Source organism: Episyrphus balteatus, chromosome 1 (assembly GCF_945859705.1).
Source record: "Episyrphus balteatus chromosome 1, idEpiBalt1.1, whole genome shotgun sequence".
NCBI classification, from domain to species: domain Eukaryota; kingdom Metazoa; phylum Arthropoda; class Insecta; order Diptera; family Syrphidae; genus Episyrphus; species Episyrphus balteatus.
In genome coordinates, this window is record NC_079134.1 from 5,474,708 (window position 1) to 5,487,842 (window position 13,135).

The following is a 13,135-nucleotide window of genomic DNA, read 5'->3' on the forward strand; positions in this document are numbered from 1 at the left end:
AATTCCGTATTCAAACACATTTTGCGCATTCATAGGTGTTTCGAAAAAAAAGAACGGATCTACAATTCTAAAAATTTTGCCGTTTTCAATCCGGGTAGCAATTTGCTCCCAGATAACAATATTCTCCAACAAAAAAGTCGAATGAAATCAAATTCACGTATAACGTGCGGATTCAATAATTTTCGTTACCGTTTTCAAATTCGAACGAATATTAGAAAAGGCGTGTATATCACAAATTTGTCTACATGGAAATTTATGTTTCTCTGAAATTTAAGATCAAAACTGATTTATGTGAGATACGGAATTTATAAAAAGAAATCAAGTGTGTTAAACATGTCAGACCCAAAACGATTTTATGTTTCATGTTATGTGTGTAAAAATAAAGCATTTGGAGCAGATATTTTAAATTTTCACCTCCTATCATTTGAACTTTATTTCGCTAAATAAATTTCGTACAGTTTTGAATCTTCAATGTATACATAAGACAAACTTATTTTTAGAAAGATTTGCTCTTCTTAGCTACTAATTTAATAATGCATACAAATGCAACATATTGCAAACAAAAAATTTGCATTTTTTAAAAGGGCTCCTAGATTTTTTTTTTGAATTGTGGATTCTGATGTTCTTAATAATATTTGTTAGGAAAATAAACTTTTGGTACTGAAACCAAAATACACTTTCCTCAAGTTTTTGAAGTGCTCGAACTCGAAGTCAGAAAAATTCTATCACATCACGTTTTTGAAATATTCCCGTTAGAAAATTAAAAATCACTTTTTTACGGTTTGGAAGTAATTTGAAGTAATTTGTTTTAATTAAATTTGTGACGGTTTCTAATAGTTTTTCCAGCATCTAACCTTTGTTTCATCGCTCCAAGAGACTCTCATCCAAAACTGCATGTAAGGCAATCTTTGATATTTTTTTTTATAACATCGGTTTTTCTTTGCTTAAAATTCAACTTCATATTGACACGTTCAAATGGAAAATTTCATTTATTTCAGGCATTCTTAAAAGACAGGCATCTGCATTTCCTTGTGATCTCTCCATTCACTCGTATGTAATTTTTAACGAGGAGAAGCCATGCGCATTTTATATTCAATGTTTCTCTTTGCTCTTACTAAATTAATGGCGTAATACACCATTTAAGCGAACAATTCAGTGTTTAGGTTATTTAAAAAAAGATGTTTTTCTTGACTGCAGATCGAAAGTAATTCTACTTTTTCCCGCACTAAAATTAATTTTTTTTTATTTTTTGCATTTTCTTTTACAACTTTTGAACGAAGACAAAAATATAAAAGGTTTAAAAATATTTGTTATTTCTGTGCCAACTAGTTAGAGAGTTCCTGAAGAAAACCAACAAGATTAGGGTACTTTTTTGTCTCTATAAGTTAATTATGGCAATATACCCAAAAAAATTTTAAAAAGCATTAAACTGTCTGAAATTTGAATCCCATGATTTTTCTCAATAGTATGCTATTTCTCTGTTCATAGCTGTATATAATCCTTTACTCAATTTATTTTAGACAGTTTTGAAAATTTAAATTGGATTCTGATCCAGCCTCAATAAAGCTTTAATCAATACATTATTGTTCTATAAAAAATTATTTTCCCAGTTGCCGACTTTTTTTTGGTGGATGTTATTTAAATGTAACAAGAGAGTAGTAACACATTAGTTTTGCTATTTTTATTATTTTTGAAAATAACTTTTTGCTATTCATATTTCTTAGTTGTGATGTTTTTGACACGATGATACTGAAAAAACATTTTTTAATATTGATTTTCATAGTTTGGGTTCGAAAGGGTTAAGAGAAAGTCTAGTCTAGACAAAGTGATGATGGGGATATTGGGAGCCGCGGGACTTCTTTTTACAGCTAATGGTTTTTTCACATTAAACAACATCCCTGCTGTCAACCATTAAACCTTGGTTTAACATGAATTACCCAAAGCCAAGGAAACTATTGAACACAAAGAAATTCACTAGTTGGTCTTCTTTCTATAAACTCAGACCTTATTCAAAATTAATACAATAATGTTACTTCTTCAAAATGTAAACCAAAAATTTTAACCTGCAATTGAAAAAAGTTTTTCAAACATTTTTCGCATCTTATCTTTAAATTAGAGTTTTAGATAACTCTTCTCTATAGATAAACAAAAAAAATACTTGTTTGATTTTTGTCATATTTAAATGCTGAATTTATTCATTTCTTTTCTTTTGTTTTTATTAATAAATCAAATTTTGTATCATCCATAATAATTAATGGTAATTTATTTATCATATATATAATATAATTGTATATATATTTTTTTTAATAATCAATTAATTTTATACATAAGTTGAATAATAAAAATTAAACAAATAAAGAAAATAGAAACAAAAAATTTATAAATTTTTTTAAATATTTTTTTTTTTTCATTCTTAAACGATTAACCTCTCGAAAATCTTACAATTGCTACATTTAATATAACACACGCTCTCACTATTCTTGTATCTTTTTTTTCATAGTTTCATGTGTAGTTTCCTCATTTTTTGTTTATTAATTTAAATTAATGTTTTGTTTTGGAGTTTTATTTTGTATTACTTAATTTTTTTTTTGTTTAAATTGCATACATGATGAATATTTTCTTAATCAAAAAGCTGTTGCGTGTGATTTTTTCTTTATTATTTCATTTTTTTGTTCGAAGGAGTTTTTTTATATTGCATTTTTCATTATGTAAATTAAGTCCACACAAATAAGTGATAAAAGTAATTGGATAGCAGTAGTGGCAGAGGCGTGGAAGAGTTTTATTTAACAAAAATAGAAAAAAAAATGGAAATCTTTATAGTAATATTTTTTTGTATTTTATATTTTTTTTTAGTTTTAGTTTTAATTATTTATATATTACATAGTCTAGCTGACGTAATTTCGCAATGATTTATTTTTAATTGCAATCTCTTTACAATCTTACCTACAAAAGGACATCACTTGCAGCAGTTATTCGTCTGTCTGCTTTGTTCATTTTCACCAAGCCTCCTTCCAGGCCCGCTACCTTGATTGTTAGCTCCATCGTTTTTAGGTAGTTTTTTAGCTATTTGAGAATAAAAGAAATATTTTAGTTTAAAGATTTTGAGGTGAAAAATTTGTACATGAGTAATTTTTATTTACCGATAGCTAAAAAGATATCGTTGACATTCATTCCAGTTTTGGCTGATGTCTCCATGAATAACAAACCATTTTCATCAGCATATTGCCTAGCTTCCTCGTATTCTACGACTCGACTGTTTGATAGATCCGCTTTGTTACCGGCCAGGGCGATGACAATGTTCGGTGAGGCCTGGAAATATGACAAAAAAAAATGTATTTGTAAGAAAGAATTTTATGGTGCTTAAGAAAAATTAAAGTAATTTGTTGGTATCGAAACATTCTCTAAACATCCAAGTTTCGACATAAAAGTTCAGAGGAATTTGTTGAATATAACCAACTGATAAACAATTAATCGATTCAAACAGAATACAGACCAGGAACACCAGCAGACTAAAATGATTGGGTATAAAGATCTGGAACGGAAGCTCTTCGTATCAGAAGATGTACTCAAGACAAATTTTTAGAAGGCACTTAACGGGTCACACTAACTTAGTTAATTCATTTGCTCCGCAAGCATTCACGTCACAGAAAACATTTTCAATCAGTGCAACATGTCTAAGAATTACAAACTCTAGCGTGTCTATTATTTGCAAGTACTTGAATTAAATATAATTGAAACTAAGATCAACAAACTTTTGAGCCGCATTAGGATGATAAAGAATAATTCTTTAAATTTTTTACTAAACAAAGTATCCGACAATCTATCTCACTGCAGAAGGAGTCACAACCTAACCGTCCAGGTCTGTTGAAAGTTTTCTAATCCAAGTGTTTTTTTAACAGAACAGCTGACAATTGTGCGGCTAAAGAACGAGTATCTGTACTTAACTGTACCTCCAAAATAGGACTCAAACGGTTGAAATGTTAAAGAAAAGGAATGCAACAGACAAATTCAATAGAGTTTTTTAAAAAGGAGAGACAAGAAATATTACGACGATATTCAAGTGAAGTGACCAGATCAGATGGAGAATAGAATTTCTTACATTTTCGAAGAAAACCCAAACATTTTGCGGCACTTGTGGCCCCATTAAGTATGTGATCGTTGCACAATAGGATATCGATGATGTACATACCGAGGATTGCAACCTGTTCAGTTTTCTTAATGCAAGAGAAGTTGCGCTTTAACATATGTATGTACGTTTCTATTGGAGGTCTACATCCAAAGTGCTTCAAATGAATATGCAAAAATAAGTGTACTATCAACGAAACAGTTTATTGGATTAGAATTAATAAAAATCATTAATACAAATTAGAGAGAGGGTGGGGGACAAAAAGGAGTCCTGGAGTACAACAGCCTTTATTTTGTGCGTGTCAGACTTAGTTCATCCAATACAACTCGTATTGATCCGCCCTTTCTCCAAAACGATGTATATGTAGATTTGTTCCACTGCTCGGTGAGAATGATAACTGATCTCCCCGTAGTAACCATGGACGAGCTGTTGATACAAGTAAAACAGTTTTTTTCAGGACTAGCAGCCTTAGATAACAGATAACTAACTAACGAGACAATAATCTTTCATTTATTATTGTCCTTAATTAATGACATTTAGCATTTTGTGTGCTGAAGCGTTCCCACTACATTCCAAGCCATGTTAAATGTTAGGTCAGTCTGTGATCTTTTTATCCAAGCAGAAGGGCAGCCAAACTATCGATCAACGAAGAAAAGCTCGGTCGCTTCGTGGATTATAGTCAAAACGAGGCTTTTATACTTGATTTTATTTAATTATCTAAGAACTATTGAAATCTCTTTTACGCTTATAAGCTTTGGAAATAGTCTTTTTGATAGTATAGTTAAAATCAAGTTAAAGTGGCTGTCGGTCGACACCCGACACACTTAGACATCATGGATCCATTTCTTACCCATAGACTATCGTTTTTATTACATTTTATGAGTAGGGGGATACTTTCTAAATCTGAGTTAGCTATATCGCTGCTGTTGTCAAAGAAGAAATCTCCCAGATGGAGTTTTCATTGGTTAGAGATAGCAGGGCAAGTGAAGAGAAGAATACTAAACTGTTCTTTTCCTCTTCTCCCATGCAGCTCTTACAGAAAATACACCTATGGTTGAGATTATGCGCAGTCGATTTTTTTCGGAGATGTTTAGCTGTTTGGATTGTAATAGAAGTTTTAGAGACAGAAGCAAAAGAGTGTAAAGCCATTTGGCTATCCGAGAAGATCCGACTATCGGTTTAAGATACTACATATATATTTTTTCTTAGCCAATGTGTAGGACTTCCTTATCGCTAGAAATTCCGTTTGGAACATGTTACAATGGTCTGGTATGCGTAAGAAAAGACTAAGATCCAGTTTTTTTATGAAAATAATCTACTTCCTACCAATTGCTTTAAAACCATTGCTAGTTTTAAAGCAATCGGTTAAGAAGTGTATGGAATCATCTTCCAGGATAGTGCGAATCTTGAGGAGATGTCGAAAGAAATTATCGAACACGAATTGGGATGAAGTGTAACCTAAGCGATCCGGAATAATTCTGAAGTTATTTAGAATGTTTGTATGGCCAGTTATATACGATTTTAATGAACCTTTTAGACGTTAAAGCAGAGTTTGCCTCTACTTGTAGTATGTTAAGGTTAAGTGGTCCTATGTTTTTTGTCGAAATCCTTGTTCGTTGGAAGCTTTTGATTCGATGTTAATTTATTGATTTTTTTTTTAAATTAATCTTTTAAATGGACTTTAAAGACTGGCATACTTGGATAATTTCGCACTGTTAAACTGTTTATTCTCTAAAGGATACTCACTTGTTTATGAAGTTCCTTAACCCAAGTTTTTGCACGTTGAAAACTATCTTGATTCTTAATGTCGTATACAACGATTGCGGCCTGCGCACCTCTATAATACATTGGAGCTAAGCTGTGATATCTGAAATATTCAACACGTTTTTTTTTTATTTAATTCAAAAACAAAAAGAAAAGATATTTAATATGTACCTTTCTTGTCCAGCTGTGTCCCATATTTCGAATTTAACAATTGTATCCTCTATACAGATAGTTTGTGTTAAGAATGCTGCACCTATCGTACTCTCTTGGTACTCGTGAAATTGGCCTTTGACAAAACGCAAGACTAACGACGATTTACCAACAGCCGATTCACCAAGCAACACCAATTTAAATTGGCATGTTTTGTTTTGGGATGTTCCATTTGGTCTTTGGGCTGTACCACCGCCACGGGGTTGCGCTGCCATTCTGATGTACTTTTTTTTTTTTTGTTTTTTTTTGTAGAGTTTTTTGCTTTGTTATATTTTAAATATAGTGAGGGGGCGCTGCACTGGTGTAGTACAAGTGTGAATCTCTTTCAATTAAGAGAAACAGAAAAATATCAGACGGTTTCAGTAGTTTAAATGCTAAACTGTCCGTCCGCCAGTGTTTGAAAATGCTGTGGCGTCTGAAAATAAAAAAAATTAAATATTAAATTAACACAATATTATTTTCTGTCTGTATATAGAAGGAAAAATATAAATATAGCACAGCTGATTGTTGAGTCATTCTTTGTGTATTCATTGATTGCGAGGTCATATCATGATTCCTATAGCAAAAACAAATACTGTGGACACAATGACTATTCAGATACTGCGCCAAAACACAATGATTATGATTTTGATAAGATATTAGAATATTCAGTTGAAAAATGTTTTTATTATCAGAAATGATTGATAGAATGTAGAAATAGATGGAAAAAGTTCGTTGAATTATAATTCAATTTCGAACTCATGATAATCAATTTTTTTTTGTTTGTTTTAATCCAAAGCTTAGCATTTGTAGAAAGATAAAACTAACAACAAGTTAAATTAGAACTGCACTGTAAGTAAGATATTCCTTAGCTGTGAAAATATCAAACATTCAAGAGATAAAGATATCAGTGAGTGGGAAAGTGTAGCTGTTCTGTGTAGTGGGGCGGTCGGAGTTTCAGCAAAAAGAATGTAAAGTTTTTAGTAGTTGTCGATCCTGTTTTAGATTTGTCTATTTACCATGTGTCTATAATTCTACGAGACGGAAAAAATGGAAGTAGCGGCTGTTTGGGCTCTGATTTTGTGATAAGAGGAAAAGTTAGGTAAGAAGTCAAACTTGAGCTTGTGAAGATGTACGATAAGTGCCCGAAGTACGATGTCAATATTATCATCAGCGATTTCAAACGTCGAGATCGGAAACGAGAACTCTTTTTTTTTCTTCTTTTTTCTTTTTTCGAAAACACCGGCTACAGACGAAGTCTAATCTTTTAATATGCAGTCTCCGAAAAATGAACATTGAATCGGATCAAAACTTTTTTTGTCGAATTGACAACCTGATTAACCCTCAAATTGTGGGAAAATTTGTCGCCATACAAATTTCTATGGCATCTTAATTTCTCGGAAGATCCACCACTAGGAGAAAATGAAGACTTGAAAAACTGTCCAGTTGCTATCAGAACTCGGTTTCACTAGGCGACAAAAACAAAACCCTAGGGGGTCATTCTGTAATTTTAAAAACTTTAACCGTGAAAACGATTATCATGGATCACGTGATCATTATCATTATTTTGCCTCATGTGGCAACTCTAACTTTTGAATTACATTTTATTACAAACAAGATAAAAAACCAAAGTAAACGATAGCTCTTAAGCTATCGTCCGTAAGTCGAAAAAAGAAACAGTATGAAAAATAAGCAAAACCAATCAGCATAAAAATTCCAACAGGTACTATTCTTGCCAAAAAGAGACATCGACTGGTGATAGAGTTGAAAGTATGTACAGCGACTAAGATGGCTTGTACACACGTATATCGCACGGACACCAACAACAGCCCGACGAGTCTTCATACCGTCGGCACAAAGCCAAAACCACAAATCTGCAAAATTGTAGTTTTGAGACAAACGGCTTCAAAATTTTGGAAACTCATGCAATCTTATGGAAACTCGTCCAACGGAAATTCATAGTTAAGGGGTCTGTCTAGCCAACAAATGGAGGATTGAGATAGACGCAGTGAATAGAGGGACCGATAACAAGTAAAATGACGCATTAAAGTGAAAATGTCTATAAATGCAGATTCGCGGTTTTGGTGCTGTGATATCAAAATATTGATATGGACATCGTGGCAGAAGATTCTTTCAGTTTGGAGGCATTCACAATTGGAGAACAGCTTCAACCAAGTGCAGTGATCTGGCCGGAGAGCCTTATTGTTTTAGGTGACTTTAAAGGCTACTTGAGTGGCATACTTCTTACGTTTGTTGCTTCGAAATGCTTGGAAGAACTAGCTTTAATATAGTGATACGTTCGTGGCTTTTCTTTATTCGCCCAAATATTTCTTTAATGTTTTTATAACCGGATGATTTTATATTGAAATATATTTGGTCGTCTTGACAGGGTTCAATTTCATTCTAGATCTGAAGCCTTGACAGATTCTCTTTTTTGGTAAACAAGATTCTGGGATTCGGTCAATGTTATTATTTTTCATTTTATTTCATTATTTTTGCAGTTGGAATAACTTCTGACCTTCTATGGCATCTTAAATGAAGCGACTAGATTGAGGGATATTACGTGGTACCTACTTGAAGTGGATATGACTGGGAGATAAAGGCTGTAGCCCCAAAGTAAAAGTTATTTTAGTTTCCGATTTTATAGCGTTTGCATGAATTCGTCCGAAGTCAAACTTCCCGATGAATGTTTCTTGTGTTGTTATGCATGTACATAATTTCAACTAAATATTTTGAAAAAACACCAAAAACCAAAATAAATAAAGCGTTTGTCTAATGACTGCTTTAAAAAACTTAATTCTTTTTAATTTTTTTTTATTGCAGATGCCGGGTAGTCAGACGATTACGAATTTTCCTTATTTCGTTCTGATGGTAAATCCGTTCATGGGCTGTTTTGGATCAGTTTTTTTTTTGGGTTTCTACACAAATTCTAGCGATTGTTTCTGGCGTAGAATGACAATCTATCCGAATTTAAGCTTGAAAACGTTTAAATTCCACTACTTGGCTTCTGTTTGTTTAAAAACTCCGTTGATTTTACACTAAAAAAATGACCGGTTTTGTTTCAAGTTTTCCCAGCAGAAGACTCTTACCTAGACAAAGTAAACTGCTGCGACTAAGCTTATTTAAGTCAAAATAAGTTTTTGGAACCAAAAGAGCCGAAAAATCAGTTCCATTACCCAAATTAATTTTGTATTTTGATTTTAAAGCGTGATATCTTTTATATGCTTCTTCTTCCTTCGAAGAAGGGTTTGTTGGACCCAACGTTCTTCTTATTCAATGCTTTGGGTATTCAATGGCTAAACAAGATGGTAAAAACATATTTGTACCCAATTTTTATCAAGAAAAACGCCCTTATTGCTCTTAAAAATTCCTCCTATCAATATCGATAAAATACTATATCGAATATTATTTTAAAAAATGGTATATGCGCGCTTCAAATTTAAATAAGCTATTGAGTGCCCATATAACAGAAAAAAACTTAACGTTTTCTAAAGAAACATACATATTTCATAGTCAAAATAATATCTTTTTTTTAATTAAAATTAAATATCCTAACCCTTTCTGCATAAAATCACAGAAATAGAAATATCTTCAAATTAAGCCCTGGTCAACAATCAATTCAAGAGACACGTCATATCTAATAAATGTACACCCAATTTATGATAACCATTATCAAGTTAATGTCATTGACCCCTCAACATAAAACAACAATTTGATTTATTTGATCACAGAAAGCAGGCGTATATAACTAAGAAGACGAATTAATTTTAATTAATTTTTTTTTTTTATTTTTATTATTATTAAATTAGTCAAGCAGAAAATAAAGCGACTTCCTGTCGTCACTTCAACCATTAAATAAAGATAAGCAGCAACAGCAGCTTCTCTCTTCGGTCATTGATTTCAGCAATTTATTTTATCTAGTCTGGTGCAACTGAGTGCAAGGTCAATTCAACTCTTATCGAAATAAAAAAAAAGAAAACCGAAAAGAAAAAACATTTTTATTGATCATGACCTCAAGCACTTTCATAATTAATTTTGAGACTCCGGCAAATAGAAACTCTACTTTCTTAAAACCCCAAAAAACAATAAGTGTTTGCGTATTGTTGTGATTGTAGCAACACAAAAACCATGTTAACTATGCAATGAATTCCATTTCTCACTTTTCTTCGTCATGTTTTTTTTCAACACCAAGGAAACACACTTCCTCTACTCATATTACTCGTATAGAGAGACTATGTACAAGGGAGAAGGTAAAATACTTATATGTATGTATTTTATATTAATCGATTGAAAAATCACTTAATAACCACTCTAACAAGTTTTCTAATTGATATTCTACTCAGGAGAGAGAGAAAATTCCATTTTAGCAGCAAATAGCAAATAGCTATGCACTACACTTGCACCGCACTCATCTGCGAAACACACAATCAAACTGGAAAGAAAAAAAATTACTCAAAGAGAAAGTAGCATCTTGCATCGTAGAGTCTTCGTTGTCGTCGTCGTTAGTTTTTGTTTGTGTTTGTTGTTGTTGTTGTTTTTTGTGTACAATGTGACCGCCCCCTGTTTTTAAAGTCGACCGACAACCAACGACGACGACCACGACGACAACAACGATGACACTTTAAAGCTTGCTCGTGTATCTTTAAAATTTAATAATTTTATTTCATTGTTCGACTCAAAGTCGTAGTTCTCTTATTCTTTTTGTTCACGAGGAGGATTCATTTCATTAATATCAATTCAAGGTGTTTGCTCTTTCTCTCTGGCAGTTTTGATATTCGTTATGATTAATTTTATTTTGTTTCATTGTTTTAGCTTTTTTTTTGTTGTTATCTGAGAAATTTTGTATTTATCTCGTTTTTTGCAAGCAAATTTAAAGCAGTATTTTGCTTACTTTTCAACTGTAGTTTATCAGCGTTAAAAACTAGGGGCAACACAAGTTCTATGGTTGACCTAATTACTTAAGAAAATGGATGAGATAAACGCCAAGTAGTAGTTTCTGGGAAGAAGAAAAAAAAAAACTTAATCGAAGCCCGAAGGAAGATCTTTGAAAGGAAAACAAGACATCGCACGTTTCGTCTTTTATTTCTATGAGAGGAGTTTCGACCAAGTTTTTATTTTTTTTTAATTTTTTAAAATAAAATTAAGAATACGCGAATAAATTGTGACAAAACGAAACAAATGGAATAATGTTATCAGTTTGGTTGATAGAAATATGCTATTTTTTAGAATTATAACCATTCAGGGAACCCCCTTTAAAAATAATTATATTAATTATGCAGCAAAAACTTTATAAGTTTAAATGAATGATAAGATTTAGCTTATACACGGTCAATGAGGCTTTCAATCAAGGCTTTCTACAAGATTAAAATCCTCAGCGAAAGTTATAATTGTTGTTTTTTGTCTGATCTTGGAAATTGGGTCAACTTAAAATTATTTGTATTCGAGTTATCATGAAGAGATTTTTGAAACTTATTATTATGAAGGGGCGTATATGAATCGGAATTAGGACATTGGAATAGGGCAAGGATTATAGAATAACATTCGAAAGAAAGAAAATCGCCCCCAAAATATTAAACGAAAGTTGAAGTCTCTCTGCAATACCTCACAGAGTGTTAATCCTTGTGGAGAATTTGTCTAGAAAATAATATCTTACAGTAGGGAGCTCAACTCAACATAAAACGACTCACAGCATCCAATATACATAACTCAACTCTCATAACAAAATTACCTCAAAGAAAAAAAAAATTACCCAAAACCTCGTTTACAAATAGTCTTGCAGAAAAATTCGAAACTGTTTAACTGGATTACAGTCTGAACGATTCAAAGAAAAGTAATTGATATCAAGTCATCTCAAACTTCAAACCAGATTTCTTGGGTAAATAACTTTTATTCAATTGCACCATCAGTAAGGGTTTAAATTAACAGCCTTGAGTCAAATCGATTAAACCCGTTTAATTTGAAATCAGAGTACTTTACTGAGTCTAGATGCCCCGAGACCAGTGATCCGGTGTTGAAATTGAGTTGGTTGGGGCACAGAAGGAGTTGATAAGATATGTTCACCTATGAGTCACTCACGAACGTAATAAATCTGTCAACCTAAGAATTAAGTTATAACTTTGCAGAAAGGCAAAAGATTACATAACATGTTTTTTCGTGGCATTTTCACAATCAACAACAGAAAGACGGACAAGTCTGATTCCTTGGCGGTTACACTAACGAACTGATGACCTCCAATTGATAACATGCATTATCCGCTAATATGAAAGAAAAAATTGAACTAGTTTTACATTTACGTTCAAGCCCTCGTCTGAAATTTGAGAATGAGAGTAGTGATACAAATTCGCAAACAGCAAGGCTGCTGAGCCTGCTAATTTTCAGAAAGACAGGCAAGTAACTAAATTGACCAATCATTAATGAGGGATTTTCACAAAAACCTTATAGAGGAAAAGACTTGGTCCTGGGGCTTTCTGATGGAAGAATTCGTTTAGAACACACACGACCCACATAATATGAAAAATGTTAGTCGCCGCTTTGAATAAGAACTCTTCATGAAAAAGAACGTAAACTTGGGTGTTGCACCGGTTTGTTGGCCATATCCCGACTTTCCACAAACAATTACACTCATAAAAGTTATCGTATCAACTTTTAATGCTAACCACCACTCATTGCACGTTCAGAGTAGTACATACGTAGTCAACTTTCCTACCTACTGGCCCACATGAAAGCAATAATAAAGTAACACCGGTTGAGTATTTTTACTTATAAATTTGAGAAAAACATTTCAAAATGCAGAACATTGATGATGGCATGATTAACTCTTTAGCACTTGTGCATAGTTTAAGCTTTACATTAAAAACCATCTTTGTATATCGAGAACATTATTTGTAAGCTTTTCCTCCATTTATTATATTAATTTCTCGTTGTTACATTTCGATGATCAAGGTTTTTTTTGGATTGTTTTTGGGGGCTAACAAAAATAGATAATTTCATTATTTACATTTTTTTTTTCTGACAAAAATAAAGGTCGGCACACCTTAATTTGACCGTGAACTAATA

General features: G+C 32.4%; 1 protein-coding gene across 7 annotated transcripts in view; it reads right to left on the reverse strand.

Moving 5' to 3' along the window:
* Positions 1-2,943: 2,943 nt before the first annotated feature.
* Positions 2,944-13,135, reverse strand: part of LOC129907872 (ras-related protein Rab-5B) — a 29,224-nt gene continuing 19,032 nt past the window's right edge. For 4 of the 7 annotated variants that reach the window (XR_008771190.1, XR_008771189.1, XR_008771191.1 and 1 more), the window contains exon 7: positions 6,299-6,515. Coding sequence is in view for 3 of the 7 variants with exons in the window: in XM_055984292.1 (XP_055840267.1) it covers positions 2,957-3,063; positions 3,141-3,309; positions 5,873-5,993; positions 6,062-6,315 (651 nt within the window). In the remaining 4 variants the exon portion in view is untranslated. Of the gene's footprint in view, positions 3,064-3,140; positions 3,310-5,872; positions 5,994-6,061; positions 6,516-10,395; positions 10,507-13,135 lie in introns of those variants that run through there. The other 3 variants (XM_055984291.1, XM_055984294.1, XM_055984292.1) reach the window with 2 other exon arrangements.